Raw genomic sequence first — 16,612 nt, 5'->3', positions numbered from 1 at the left:
GGTTGTAGATGTGTGGCATTACTTCCAAGGCCTCACTCTCTTCTGTTTCATTGGTCTATATCTCTGTTTTGCTACCAATACCATGTTGTTTTGATTACTGTAGGCTTGTAATATAGTCTGAAGTCAGGTAGTGTGATGCCTCCAGCTTTGTTCTTTTTGCTTAGGATTGTCTTGGTTATATGGCCTCTTTTTTGGTTACATATGAAGTTTAAGGTGGTTTTCTCCATTTCTGTAAAGAAGGTCCATGGTAGCTTGCTGGGAATAGCATTGAATCTATGAATTGTTTCAGACAGTATGGCCATTGTCACAATATTGATTCTTCCTGACCATAAGCATGGAGTGTTTTTCCATCTGTGTCATCTCTTATTTCCTTGAGCAGTGGTTTGTAGTTCTCCTTGAAGAAGTCCTTTGTTAGTTGTGTTACTAGGTATTTTATTCTCTTTGTAGCAATTGTGAATGGGAGTTAGCTCAGGATTTGACACTTTGTTTGTTATTTGTGTATAGGAATACTTATGATTTTTGCACATTGATTTTGTATCCTGAGACTTTGCTGAAGTTGCCTATCATTTTTTTTTTTTTTTTTTTTTTTTTCGAGACAGAGTTTTGCTCTTGTTATCCAGGCTGGAGTGCAATGGTGCGATCTCGGCTCACCGCAACCTCCGCCTCCTGGGTTCAGGCAATTCTCCTGCCTCAGCCTCCTGAGTAGCTGGGATTATAGGCATGCGCCACCATGCCCAGCTAATTTTTTGCACCTTTAGTAGAGACGGGGTTTCACCATGTTGACCAGGATGGTCTCGATCTCTTGACCTCGTGATCCACCTTCCTCGGCCTCCCAAAGTGCTGGGATTACAGGCTTGAGCCACCACGCCCAGCTGCCTGTCATCTTAAAGAGATTTTGAGCTGAGATGATGGTGTCTTCTAAATATACAATCATGTTGTCTTCAAATAGAAAAAAATTGACTTCCTCTTTTCCTAATTGAATACCCTTTATTTCTTTTTCTTACCTGATTGCTCTGGCTAGAACTTCCAATACTACATTCAATAGGAATAGTGAGAGAGGACACCCTTGTCTAATGCTAGTTTTCAAAGGGAATGCTTCCAGTTTTTGCCTGTTCAGTATGATGTTGGCTGTGGGTTTGTCCTAATAGCTTTTATTATTTTGAGATATTTTTCATCAATACCTAGTTTATTGAGAATTTTTAGTATAAAGGGCTGTTAAATTTTGTTGAAGGCCTTCTCTGAATCTGTTGAGATAATCATGTGATTTATGTCTTTGGTTCTGTTTATGTGATGAATTATATTTACAGATTTGCATATGTTGAACTAGCCTTGCATCCCCAGGATGAAGCCTACTTGATCATGATGGATAAGCTTTTTGATGTGCTGTTGCATTTGGTTTGCCAATATTTTATTGAAGATTTTTCCATTGATATTCATCATGGATATTGGCCTGAAATTTTCCTTTTTAGCTGTGTCTCTGCCAAGTTTTTGCATCAGGATAATGTTGCTCTCATAAAATGAGTTAGGGAGTATTCCCTCTTTTTGTATTGTATGGAATCATTTCAGAAGGAGTGGTACCAACTCTTCTTTGTACGTCTGGTAGAATTCAGCTGTGAACCCATCAGGTCCTGGACTTCTTTAGGTTGGTAGGCTATTAATTGCTGCCTCAACTTCAGCCCTTGTTATTGGTCTATTTACGGATTCAATTTCTTCCGGGTTTAGGCTTGGGACTGTGTAAGTGTCCAGGAATTTGTCCATTTCTTCTGGATTTATTGGTTTATGTCCATAGAGTTGTCTGTAGTAATCTCTGCTAGTAGTTTGTATTTCTGTGAAATTGGTGGTGATATACCCTTTATCATTTTTTATTGCATCTGTTTGATTCTTCTCTTTTCTTTTTTTTAAATCTAACTAGTGGTCTCTTTTGCTGATCTTTTCAAAAAGCCAGCTCCTGAATTTATTGATTTTTCGAAGGATTTTTTGTGTCTCTATCTCCTTCAGTTCTTCTCTGATCTTAGTTATTTCTTGTCTTCTGCTAGCTTTTGAATTTGTTTGATCTTGCCCATCTATCTAGTTCTTTTAATTGTGATGATAGGGTATTGATTTTAGGTCTTTCCTTGATTCTCATGTGGCCATTTATTGCTATAAATTTCCCTCTAGACACTGCTTTAAATGCGTCCCAAAGATTCTGGTACATTGTGTCTTCATTCTCATTGGTTTCCAAGAACATGTTCATTTCTGCCTTCATTTCATTATTTATCCAGTAGTCATTCAGGAGCACGTTATTTTGTTTCTATGTATTTGTGTGGTTTTGAGTGGGTTTCTTAATTCTGAGTTCTAATTTGATTGCACTGTGATCGGAGAGACTGGTTGTTATGATTTCCATTATTTTGCATTTGCTAAGGAGTGATTTACTTCCAATTATGTGGTCAGTTTTAGAGTAAGTGTGATGTGGTGCTGAGAAGAATGTATATTCTGTGGATTTGGGGTGGAGAGTTCTGTAGATGTCTATTAGCTCCACTTGGTCCAGATCTGAGTTCAAATCCTGGATATCCTTGTTCATTTTTTGTCTCATTCATCTGTCTAATATTGACAGTGGAGTGTTAAAGTCTCCCAATATTATTATGTAGGAGTCTAAGTCTCTTTCTAGGTCATTAAGAACTTGCTTTATGTATCTGGGTGCTCCTGTATTGGTTTCATATATATTTAGGATAGTTAGCTCTTCATGTTGCGTTGATCCCTTTATCATTATGTAATGTGATTCTTCTTATTATCACACATTGGTGCAACAGAATCCTGTCTTCATTGCTTTCCCCACTCTATTTGCCAGGTTTTTGTCTTTCTTTCTCTTTCTTTTTCTTTTTTCCTTTCTTCCTTCCCTCCTTCCTTTTCTTCCTTCCTTCTTTTCTTCTTTCTTTCTCTTTTTTCTTTCTTTATTCCTTCCTTCCCTCCTTCCTTTCTTCCTTTCTTCTTTTCTTCCTTCTTCCCTCTTTCTTTCTTCTTTCTTTCTTTCACAAATGACTCCATTTTGATTCAAATAACTTTCACAATATGTAGGTGAATGGATGCGGCTGCATGCCAAAAAACCTTACAAGAGTTGTATCTATGGCTCTAGATGTACCCTGTACATCAACATTATTAAATGCTGGGAAGGGAAGTAAGAGTGGCCTGAGAGGAAGCTGAGGGAGTCCTCAATGGAGATTACTGAAGTCTGGCAGAGAGACCTTGAGCAGAAAGCAAGACGTGCCCCACTGGCCAGGGATGCCCAGGCTTTGAACTGACTAATGGACAAAAAAGAAGAAAGAAGCACACACACACACACACACACACACACACCCACCCCAGAATTTAAAGTTGATGAGTCACAAATAATTTACAAGTTTATTTTCCGTTTTGATGCTGAAAAAGAATATGCAAAATAGCTAATTATTTAAAGTTTCTCTCTATATATTTTAGTAATGTATTATATTAAAAATTATATAATATTTAAAAGAATACATATATATATGTATATATTACATTATTTAAAACAAGTTGATAAAGGAACCCGTGAAATACTACATAGTTCCTTCCTTGACTGCCCTTTTAGTTTGTCTACTTTTGAGTATCAAAGAATCATGCTTTTTCTCTTTAAAAAATAATTATAAACTACTAAGGTAAAGAGTTTTTCCCATCTAAATCTCTGTGTGAAGACACTTCTGGGACTTGGAGATCTTAACCTATGTCATGGTGACAGTGGAGATGGAGCTGTTAGAACTCTTTTGGGCACTGTGGCTCTTACCGATGGCTTCCTAGCTGCTTTGTTTCCAGGCAAGTGATGGCCACCTGTTACTCTCCAGCAATCCTATTCATTTTCTATTCCTGAACATTCTAATCCCAGCCTTTTGGGAAAGAAGTAATAATAGATGAGGAAAGTAGGGTTCAGAGGGCAACAAATAAAAATGTCTGTATAAATAACTGAATGTTTCTTATAGGCCACTGTTGCAACATCCTGAAATAGGATTTTTCATAGAAATGCTAGAACACAAAGATTGTGCTAGACAAATTAAACTGAGTGTATATTTATTTCCCCTTTTGATAATTACCACTCTTTGCTGGTATCTAGTTTTGGTCTCCTGACTCACAAGTGAGAATCTTGTTTTCTCAAATGAAATCATTATGTCTGTCTTCTATACATAGTAGAAAATATTACAATTAGGCAAAATAAATTTGCTGTCAATTTGATGCATAAAATCACATTGCACCACACAGTGCAGAATCACAGGGTACTTCCTCATTTGTAAAATGAGCATCTTGATAATAATGATAAGGATGTCAATATAAAGATACCTTGTAGGAATTTTTTTTGGAGGGTCTCACTCTGTGTCCCAGGCTGGAGTGCAGTGGTGCGATCACAGCAGCCTTGACCTCCAGGCAAAAGGGATCCACCCAACTCAGCCTCCGTAGTAGCTGAGACTACAGGTGTGCACTGCTGTGCCTGACAAATATTTGTTTCTTTATTTTGTACATATGGGGTCTCACTATGTTGCCCAGGCTGGACTTGAATTCCTAGGCTCAAGCGATCCTCCTGCCTTGAACTCTGAAAGTGATATTACAGATGTGAGCCACCATGCTTGGCCATGATGTTTTAAATGTTAACTAAGTGATATGTTTTGGCTGTGTCCCACCCAAATCTCATTTTGAATTGTAGTTCCCATAATCCCCACATGTCATGGGAGGTGGAGATAATTGTAGCATGGGGGTGGTTTACCCCATCTTGTTCTCATGATAGTGAATTAATTATTATCATGAAATATGATAATTTTTAAGGGACTTCCTCCTTCACTGGGCATTTATTTCTCTTTCCTGCTGCCATGTGAAGAAGGATATGTTGGTTTCTCTTTCTGGCGTGATTGTTAAGTTTCCTGAGGCTTCCCTGGCCCTGCAGAACTGAGACTCAATTAAACCTCGTTCCTTTAAAAATTACCCAGTCTCAGGCAGTTCTTTATTGCAACATGAGAACAGACTAATACACTAAGATATCATGTGTAAAGCATTTGGTCATGGGCTGTGCCAGAACAGTGTCTAGCACAGAGGAGGCATTTGGTGAATACTTGTTGAATGAAGTAAGAAATGAATGAAGTCATGCAAGTGTTCAGTAAATGTCAGCTATCCTTCCCTTCTCTACCATATGCCCTTAATATTTTACAAGCAACTTAGCATTGCTTGTAAATATATGTCATGTTTTTTAAAAATTGTTAATGCCAAGGGGGTAATACTACATGTAGACTCAGTTCAGTCCCTGTATGCTTGCTATGGTCACACTAACAAAACCAATAGATGCTTTCTCATACGCTGGGGTAATGCGTCATTCTCTCCTGACCCTGTATTTTTCTTACAGAATTTCAAAACCATGCAGGTGACCATTTAGTGATATTGAGTGATGTTTTCCACAAGCAATTTCATTTTGATAATTGGGCAATTTTCTAGTATTGATGAGGCAAACTTTCATTTGTAAGTTGTTTCCTCTGAATGAACATGAAAAATGATGAAAACTTCATATGTATTGAAAACATCAGTGTAAGGCAACAATGAAAAGGACAGTTTTTAGGACAGCCCTTAAACTTCTTTTGTATCGCCTTAAACACTTGTTTATAGTAATAAGTGTTTCCTTTACATGAGTGTTTCCTTTAATCAGCTGAGTGCTATGGAACTTGAGTTACTGCATTAAGCACTTAGGTCGATGCTTAAATGCAATGCTTTTGAAGTGCTGTTTGCAGTTTGTGGTCTTCGCTGCAGCGGAAATACTGAATTTGACATTCATGATGCAGTGATTCTCTCATTCTATTGAGGCAAGATTTTTTTTTAACCTGGCTAATCTTGTGTACCCAAATAAGGCAGCCCCTTTCCTCTGGCAGATTCCATCAGGGAAAAAAAAAAAAAAGAAAAGGTGAAGGAAAGAAGATTAAGTAAAAAGGAACCCTTATGTAACTCCCAGATGATATATTTAAGTACTAAAGGAGAAACTATTTATTTTGGGTGCAGTTCCTGACTTTTGTTATATGAATATAATCAACATAAAGTTTTGAATATATAATCTCATGCCTAGGATCACTGAAGGACAACCAAAAAATAATGTATGCTACATAGTCAAATACATTATAATGATATGTCACACACTATGGGGTAGTTCTCTTGGATTTGGTAACTGGAAAACCTGCTGCAATAAAAATAGACAACAGTAACATAGGACCATTCAAGCACCAAATACTGTTCTAGATGTTCTATTCTCAGCTCTTGATAGTAACTTCTTTACTCCTCAACAGCTCATGAGGTAGGTAGATAATATTATTCTCATGTTACAGAAAAAGACATTGAGGCACAAAGAGGCTAGGCAATTTGCTCAGCCACACAACTTATAAGATGAACATGGAATTTATCTTTCAAATTGAAACTTTTGGGACGGATAGAGGACACTATATATAATTATACAAAACAGCAGGAATAAACCAGAATGGATCTGTGAAATATAGGATAAATAGTTACCCTAAAAAATCAGGGGTGTGAATATTGGATCCAGATCATAAGTCTGTATGAGCTCTTCTAGTGACCACTGTTCTCATATTTTGGCCTTTGTACATTTTGCTCATCTTTACAGCCTTCATCCCTCCACTCTTCCTTCCTTTTTCCTAGACTTTTTCTTTCACATGCCTTCCATTTTTGTCTGTAATGTAACTGATGCATCAAATTAACTGACTCCAATTTGTATATGAAGTCCTCATAATACAAGGATAAATAAGACTGAATCCTCATGCTTTAGGACCTAAATACCTAAATAGAGCCAAAGGGCTAAAACTTCATTATTTCTCTCAGGGAAAAGGTGAGAAGTATTATCCTGCTCTGATATATCAAAGGAGTGCTCAGTGGTTACCAAAAAAAAAAAAAAAAAAAGATCTTGTGCTTTTAAACTGATCTGTAAAATTTCATTGTGCTTTCTGATAAACAAAAATCTATCCTGAACCTGAATCCTTTAAAAGTTTGGCCGATAAAGGACATGATGCTCTCAAACAAATTTTATGCTGCCTATCGAAATTCAAAATGAAAGTATTAAAATTGCAGAATGGAACTGCAGCTGGTTTTTCTCTAAGGTTTATCAGTGATGAGTCACCTATTTTTATTGCATAAGAAATCAAATCCAGTGTTGTAATGAAAACATGATACAGTGAATTTAGAATAATTCTTGGAGCGCTCAAGATGTGCCTATTTGTTCAGGGACACTGAGTCCTCTGAGATTTATTTTAAGTACTTTAATATTCTGTTAAGAAAGGCCTATTTTTTTCAATGCTTGAGGAAAGTTGCCCCATCTTCTAAACACCCACAATGACTGGTTTTAATTCAGGAATTGTTACAGAAGCAGCATATGTAGATTATGCACTTAGGCTTTGCGTTTATGTCCCTTTATCAGCATGAGGTATGTATTTACTTAGATGTAGTTTAAGGCATTACATTTTAAAATCTTACCTCTTTTGTATTCACTTAACATAGGAGCTTCCTATTTCCCTAAAGATGTTAACTGCATCAAAATGTTACCTGAGTGTTTTGACAGTTAAACTCTGAAGAAGGAAAGGGATTGAAGGTTGGATTGGAAACAGAAACAGGAAAAAGAAAGAAGTAAAAGTCATCTATAAACTACATTTTCTGTATGAAAATAGGTTTTCTCATCTGTTACTCAGGGGTCATAAAGAACCACATTGCTATTTTAGACATCTGCCTATTTAGGTTAGAGGTAAATATGTGTAACTTTAAACTTCACATTTGTAAAACCACTTATATTGATAATTTCACAGGTATAATTTGAACCTCATCAGTGTATGAAAGCATATCCTTTTCATAATGGATTTATTGAAATATTCACTCTACTTTAAGAACTATATTGCTAAGAGAGTAGATTTTAAGTGTTCTTACTACATAAAAAATAGAAAATATATGAGGTAGTGCTTATGCTAATTAGTTCAAATTAACTATTCCATATATATATTTTTTTAAAAAACATGCTGTACATGATAATTATATACAATTTTGACTTTCTAATTAAAAATAAAATGGAATAAAGTATCTCAAGAAACAAAGACATATTTCAGGATCTTAGTTACCATCCAGGCAAAAATCTCAAACCACCTAGAATGTACATATAGTAATAAAAATCTCCATTACATTCCTACTATAATTAATAAGTATGTGTTTACTTTTGCACACTTCTCATACTGAAAACTATGGAATTTAAAGGACTTATTGCATAAATTAGTAATCCTAATTGATTTTTCCATTTCTTTAATCTAGACTCTGTTCAAAAGTACAATCTAATTTATAAAATTGTAATTTAACAGCTAATGTACCTCTAGTAGAAGAATGAGTATATTTCATAAAGACCCATGCACGTATAATATCAATTTATAGATTTATGAATATGGTATTAGACTAGCATTTATTCTGAATAAAGTTATATATAGTTCATACAAAATATTCTTTATCCATTGGTTATGTTTCTGTTTGTTTTTTGTTTTCTATCTAATGTACATAGAGACAGAAAAATTATTATACCTGAGGATCCAATGGTTTCTTTTATTCTCTTTTATAATAGAAACTAGTTGTATGACAGTGAGAAAATCTTTTTTTTTTTCAGCAGTTTTTATACCAAAGAAGTGAAATAAATTTTCTCTAAACCCCAATACAACAAAAGTTAGAGTCAAGGCATATAAAAGTAGGTATACTTAATTCTGCATGTTGAATAATGCTTAGAGGACTCAAGAAAAAATGTCCTAGTAACTTGCTGACCTGCTCATCTGTATACAGCAGGGATCTGGACCATGTAGAAAAGATGAACTGGCTTATTTATGGACAGCAAAAAGTATTTTGTTTTAAAATTTAAAGAAACTGTGTTGGAGCTGATATACCCAAACAGCATTTAACAGCCATAATTTATGTATGTGTTACTCAGTACCCTCTTTCCTTTAACATTACTTATAAAATACTTTTTAAAGCTTAGTATGTCAAATTAGAGGAAAAGTGAAATTCCATCCTATGCTGATAATGGATTGAATAATAACCTGAAAGAACTTTAATAGAATACAATTTCACTAATTTGATATAACCAATTTAATTTGAAATTAAGTAGCGCAGTAATATATTTACACAACTATAATTGTTAAATTCTTAATTTTCATCCTCCCAATTTAAATTACAAATTCCTTTAAATGAAATTCACTTACGTGGAGTGTAATACATTTTTACTTTAGCTTTTCAATTGCAATAGCTTTTACAATTGTCTGCATCATGGCCGGGCACGGTGGCTCATGCCTGTAATCCCAGCACTTTGGGAGGCCGAGGCAAGCGGATCACGAGGTCAAGAGATCAAGACCATCCTGGCCAACACTGTGAAACCCTGTCTCTACTAAAAATAAAAAATAATTAACCGGGAGTGGTGGCACTCACCTGTGGTCCCAGCTACTTGGGAGGCTGAGGATGAATCGCTTGAACCCAGGAGGTGGAGGTTGCAGTGAGCCAAGATTGTGCCACTGCACTCCAGCATGGTGACAGAGTAAGACTCTGTGTCAAAAAAAAAAAAAAAATTGTCTATTTCATGTTTCCATATATGGGACACTTAAACATATGATGTTGAACAACTGTGGACCTATCTAAAAGTTTTACAAATAACATTACATAATTGAAAATGCTTATAATCTAGAAGTGCTAGAGTATTTATCATCACAGTTTTATTATACATTATAAATTTTACATGTATTATTTTGTATATAACTATAAAAATATATTAAAGTATTACTAAACATTCATGCATTTTCTGATACACATTATAATATTTATTGGTATTAAAGACACAATTATATATATATATTTTTTCACACACATTTTTACTTTCAATTTTAGAGAGAAGTTTTAAGAATTGTTATTGTTAATCTATTTGATGAATATTTCTACATATTATTTTGGTTGTGTAATTCTGACAGTATGGGTACCTTTATTATTTAGGTTCTCACAGTTCTGTCTCCCAAAGTAATATAGTTTTGTTCTACATTTCTTCAGGGTACCCCACTTAATCCATGAATTTTGTTCCAAAGACAATGTTCAGATGAAAATGCAGTTAATTTCTTCTTAAGACAAAATTCAAATTTAAATGCAAATTTCAATCCATTAGTCATAAGTCTGTTAATCAAAATGTTTTTAAAAACTATGGTGTGAGTTTCTAAAAATTAGAATGGAGACAAACTATGAATAACCACTGTAGCATTGCCTGCTGATAAGTTCAGAATATCCGCTCCGTCATCGACCACCATTGTATGCATCCCACTGAAAGCAACAAAAACCAAGACTGATAAGTAAAATTCAGCAACCTAATGAAAAATTTTATCTAACAAGAAGACATAGTTTTATTTTTGCTCTGAAAAATATAATTTTGACTTGAAATTCGGTTTTGAATATGCTGTAAGATTTAACTTGATCAATATTAATTACGCTAAAAAATAAAGCAATTTTAGTTGAAATTATTATTTCTTTTTTAATAGTGGCTAGTATTCAGAAGCTTCCTGCAGCCTCTGTCCTAACAGACATCAACTTTCCAATGAAAGGACGGAAGGGAATGGTTGACTGGGCAAGAAACTCAGAAGATAGGGTAGTAATTCCAAAAAGCATTTTCACTCCAGTATCATCAAAAGGTAAATATCTGAAATACTATGAGCTTGAATAAGACATTTTTGATAAGGTCATTTAATTAGAAATTAGGTATAAATCTTCATACATTATACAGTTTGGAAATAGTCTGTAATCAGTATTTTAAACTAATTTTGTAAATATAGACTACTTTTTCTTGGTATAAAAGTCTCTGAATTTACTGGAGAAAACAATCTATTACAGTGGGGAAAATATAAAAGTGCAAATTATTGACCTGAGTTTGACATAGTCAAGTTTCAATATTGATGGTTTTATCCCTGCGTAAAGCATATGGACTCATATTTTACCTCTAGGTATTAAAATGTGTTGTATTTTCCATGCAGTGTAATTTTCATTTCTGCCTCATTAAAATTTACTTTGGTTCGAAGATACTGTTTAGGCACATGAAAACAAATTTAATACCTGGGTGATAAAATAATCAGTACAACATGACACAAGTTTACTTGTGTAACAAACCTGCACACGTTTCCGTGAACTTAAAGGTCTAAAAAAGAATTTGAGAAAAAATTTAGTTTTTAGAATATTTCTAATAGCCTTTAAAATTAATGACTCTTTTTAAAAGTGACATTGTGGTCACTTTTGCAGATTTCAAACTTAAAAGGTAGTTATCTGAGAGAGAATTGGCTCTCTTTCCTGATATCATTGGGAAATTAAACTGTTTAATGGAGACTAAGGCAGCTTCTTGTCTCAACCTGGTGAAGAAAGTTTACATCATGATACAAAACTATAAAAGAACATCTTCAAGAGCTACTATTAATGTGCATGGTTAGGAATGCATTTCTTTTTACCAGGCTTCATCTTTGCATAAGGAAGTACTGGAATTATCTTGTAATTAGATTTAAGTTTTATAAGAAATAATATTTTCTTGCTGTTTGCTAATATTTCAAATTTTATTCTTTCTAGAATTAGATGAATCATCTGTATTTGTTCTTGGAGCAGTTCTATACAAAAACTTAGATCTAATTTTGCCCACTTTGAGGTAAGCTACAAAGTAATAAGCTGTTGTAATTTTGTAAATTATTCCAAAATGTGATTATATCTCATTTTATAAAAATAGTCAAACAAGCTTTGGTAATATAAAGGGATTTTTCTTAAATAAAATTGAAAATACAAATTTAATGAACAGGCTATTAGCAATTATGAATTTCAAAACAACTAGAAAAGATAATTTTGGTGTCAGACTGTAGCCCTGCGAATTCTTTAGTAACTAATAATGCCTTGTCTTGACACTGAAAAAAAAAAAAGCAAGAAAAGAAAAATCTCAAGTCTTTATAATAGAATGGGTCATTGGAAAAATTAATCTGTCTTCTCCCTTTATTTGTACTTAATGGTACTGTTCATCAACATAAAATGAAATTAAAGGAATGTCATGATGACTGGGAAAACATGGTCCTTGTTTATTTGCACAAGATCTCAGCTTGCTTTGAAATAAATTTTCAATTACAGCTACACTTTTTAAAATGCTGCTGTTCATTTAGAGGACTATTTCTGGAAGAACTCTATTAATTCCTTTCCTCCCAGACATTAAATACAATTACAAATAGTAATTCTACCAACACTGACTTATTTGCTTTACTCTCTTATCTACTATGCCAAATCTCTCAGAAAACATCATTCACATCTGCTTGGATTGTGATGTTATCACTCGTAATGACCTGTTTCTCCACACTACCTCATTTTGGAAGATAGAGATAAAGTTGTATTTTAGTTAAATACAATCACAGTTGCACTTTTTTCTTATACTCTCATAAATAAAGCTTTACATTTTTAGAGAGGAAAGAATATAAATGATGTGTACAGTTATACCAGGAACCAAACAAATAGTCTAATAAACAAAAACAGAGTTCAGTCCAGAAGAAAAAAAAATTACCTAAGGTAGCAGCAGTGATTAGTCATGAATCTTTATAGAAAATGTTTCTATGTGAAGCTGCTTATTAATATGTGTAGTCATCCAGAGCCCCTATGAATGCAATGCAGGGTCTCCTTCAACCATAGAGACAACCATGAGAAACTGAAATTTATTTACCTTCCTTCTCCTCTGTATAGAATTTAGACTTCCTCAATTTGGATCTATTTGTTTGATTGTGTTTTGCTTAGGAAAAAAAATAGTTTGAAAACCAAAAATGTCTACTCTCAACTTTTCCAATGGTTTTATTAAAACTCATTGGTATGTACAGTTACTCACAGATAAAATTTATTCATAGTTACACTGCCTATATCTTTGTGTTTTATGTTTGAGGAGAAATATGTTAAAAGTGCCCAGATAATCAAAATTAGGCATTTATTTCCGCAGGGAATTAGTTTATGTAAAGCTTATATTTTAAGAATTCTGGACCAGATACCAGCTTAAAATCAGGTGACTTGCGTTTTCATTTCAATTAAACATGTCAAGAGTTTTATAAACTTGTCCAGTCACTCGTAATCGTGTGCCTTCAGTTCAAATTTAAAATAGAAATGTATTTATATGCAACATTCTCTCTATTTGCTCCTGAGGTATATAATGAGTACAAATGAAATATTCAACATAACATTTTTTGTATTATTAATTAGTTTCCCTCCTAGATATCCGCCAACGTTGCATTATGATTTATCTTGTTCCACATAATCTCATAGCACTCACTCGCCTACACAAACAAATGGAATAAGGTTATTCCAAGTTTTATAAATTTATGCAGTCAATGTAATTGGAAATTTCCTTAGGAAATTTCCCAAAGGATGCCAGCCTTTTTTTTTTTTTTTTTTTTTTTTTTAAGAAAAAGAGGCATTTAATTAGTGTTTCAGCTTTTTAAAAAATATCATGACAAGAGGCAGTTTGTCTTATACAGTTTGTGGGTAGATTCATGGATATATCATGGATGATTTAATGGATATAGCAGAGACTAGTCTGATGGAATGGCTCCCCTAATGCCGCTTATAACACAAAGGGATTCAGGTAGGCCACTGGGCAAGTCACTGACTTTTTTTTTTTATAAGTAAAATGTGGAAATTGAACTTAAAAATTCTTTTCAACTTCATAAAGTATCTTTCTATTGTAAAAAGTTTCTACATATTCTTTAGATTGAAGTCCTTAATAACCTCTGTATAAGAATTACAAATTCATTTAACTATACGTTATTTGCATCCATAAAGTAATTTAGTAAATGTCTCTAGGACAACTATATAGTACTTAGATCATTAACCAGATAAAAGGACAATAGAATGCTCAGGATGAAATATTTGTTAAGTACTCTTAGAAAGGTGAAGTAATAGTGTTTATTTCTCATTTTCTTTTATCTCGTATAGTAATACAATGTGACCACTAAGTATACCCTTGAGCTTGTTTTTCTCCTTTTCAAAACATTGTTCCAGAAAGTCTAATGAGTAACTGCACCAATTATAGATCTGCTAAATGGAAATAATACGTTTTAATAAGCCAGAGTGATTCTTTCTTCCATAGTCACTCAGCAAACATTGACTGAGCAGCGTCCCTGCTAACAGTAATGCATTATTTCTTTTAAACTTCTCCTGCTATTGAAACTCTCAGAATAGTTCTTAATAAGGGGTCAAGGATTTTTTTTCTGTAATTATTACTTTTTCTATCTGGTAAAATATCTTATATAAGACACCTTTAAAAGTAAGACTCACAGAAGTTTAATGTTTTTACTATGGAAATATTTTAGGAAGAGAGGATTAAAATATGTATATTTTGTCATTTACTGTATAAGTTTGACGGTGTGAATTGAACCCAATAAGAAAAATCTTCTTATTCAACATTAAAAAGTACATATTTTTTCTATATGTTCAATTATTTACAAATTTTTATAAAATATTTTCCTTGTTGATGATTTTACTAATTATCTGTTAAAATATGTGAAGCCAAGTTTCTCATACACAGAAATAATAATAGTAGGTTTGCTGTTAAGTTTCCAGAAATGGTATATTTTGTTGTAATCATTTTTATATTTTCCTTCATAGATACTAAGAAGGAGGACTTGATGTAATACTTTGAATAAATATAGTTTATAAATTGTCCTTCATGCAAAGTCATAAATAATTTTGCATGTTGATTTTCTCTTTTATTGAGATATTTATCTTCATCTCTCACCCTAATATACTTCTGACTGTCCTTTGAGCTGCAATTTTTATTTTACTACTCAATTGTCTTCCCTTTTAAAGTTAAGCAGGTTCAGATTCTCATTTCAACTGAAGGAAATAGGCTTCAGATGAAGTCCAAACTAAATATGTGCTATTCTCAGTCTCTCACCTTCCTCCTTCAGAATAATTTCTTATAGATAGAAAGTATAGATGGGCGAGGCAGGGTGACTCACGTCTATAATCTCAGCACTTTGGGAGGCTGAGGCAGGTGAATTACTTGAAGTCAGGAGCTCAAGACCAGCCTGGCCAACATGGTGAAACCCTGTCTGTACTAAAATACAAAAATTAGCCATGTATGGTGGTGTAAGCCTGTAATCCCAGATACTTGGGAGACTGAGGTAGAAGAATCGCTTGAACCTGGGATGTGGATGATGCCGTGAGCAGAGATCGCACCATCCAGCCTGGGTGACAGAGCAAGACTTCATCTCAAAGAAAAGAAAAGTATAGAACCATAGGATATTAATGCTGTAAGGTCTTTGAGAGTTTAATGTGAACCACGACTCTCCTTTTATAAATAAGGGACCTGAGATCCTATCACTTAAGTGACCTGCCTAAGATTATATGTCCAGTAGGTAACTAAGTTCTAATCCAACTTATCTTGTTTCCTAAAATCAGGACCGTTCTATTATATCTCATTGCCTCTATGCTGTTACTGTTTATTATTCTAAGCAATACAAACCATAGACTTCTGTGATAGTGCATGAGTATACATATATCCTTGGCAGAGAATCTTCTAAGATCCAAAAGCAGGTGTCTATGTATGGGCAGTTTCAGGAAGCACTGAGGCTGGCCTGGTGGCCCCAACCCAGGCTGTTAATGCCAAAAATTTTGTTTTTATTATGGCTTTGATCATATTATTTGTTACTTGTCTATTCTGGTTTTGAATTTCTTCATAGTTCCATCTTGGTAGTCTGTATGTGTCTAGGAATTAATCCATTTCTTCTAGTTTTTCCAGTGTATTGGCATATAGTTGCTCGTTGTATTCTCTAAAGATCCTTTGAATTTCTGTGGTTTAGTTGTAATGCCTCCGTCATCTCTGATTTTATTTCAGTCTTCTCTCTTTTTTTCTTAGTCTGGCTAAAGGTTTGTCAATTTTGTATAACTAATTAAAAAAACAACTTTTGTTTGTTGATCTTTTGTATTTTTTTAATTTCAATTTTATTTATTTATGATTCTGATCTTTATTATTACTTAGATCACTTAAACTAAAAGGCATTTAGGTTAATTACTGTGTATTTTATCTGTATGCTTATTTTTCTAAGCCAATCTGAATAAAATTCTTTAAGACGACAAAAACAAAACAAAACAAAAATGCCAAGACGTAAGCTTGTCACACCTCCAATTCCCCTATGACCACCTATATGCCTGTCCAGCCCAATTCAGAGAGTGCTTTGAGTGAGATATTGACAGGAAGATCCCACTTACATTAAGGAATTAGAAAACATCCATATCTTGGCAAACTCATAAACTGCTGTAAGAACTTTAACTTATTTTTATAGCATTTTTGGCAATACCATGAAACTTAAAAGTGCTTTGTCAATGATATAGCGATTCTACTTCTAAGAATTTATTTTAAGGAAATAATCTCTAAGGAAAAAGAAAAGTATATCTAAGAATACATTCAAGCCAAGAGATCAGTAAATGGTTATAACAATCATTTATCTGAATCATTTAATAAGTTCAGCCTCCAGTTTTGTGGGAAGCCATGATACTTTTGAGTATGTGAGCAGTATGTGATTATCCTGTTAAGATATGA

At 33.7% G+C, this 16,612-nt stretch overlaps 1 protein-coding gene across 3 annotated transcripts in view; it reads left to right on the top strand.

Moving 5' to 3' along the window:
- Window positions 1–16,612, top strand: part of ADGRB3 (adhesion G protein-coupled receptor B3) — a 740,902-nt gene that overhangs the window by 395,267 nt on the left and 329,023 nt on the right. For all 3 annotated transcript variants that reach the window (XM_074398120.1, XM_074398119.1, XM_074398121.1), the window contains 2 exons: window positions 10,557–10,706; window positions 11,626–11,701. In XM_074398120.1, the coding sequence (XP_074254221.1) occupies window positions 10,557–10,706; window positions 11,626–11,701 (226 nt within the window). The remainder of the gene's footprint in view (window positions 1–10,556; window positions 10,707–11,625; window positions 11,702–16,612) is intronic.

This window comes from Saimiri boliviensis, chromosome 4 (genome assembly GCF_048565385.1).
Source record: "Saimiri boliviensis isolate mSaiBol1 chromosome 4, mSaiBol1.pri, whole genome shotgun sequence".
Lineage (NCBI taxonomy): Eukaryota > Metazoa > Chordata > Mammalia > Primates > Cebidae > Saimiri > Saimiri boliviensis.
The sequence above is the reverse complement of the archived record's forward strand: the minus strand, read 5'-3'. Positions and strand labels throughout refer to the sequence as shown.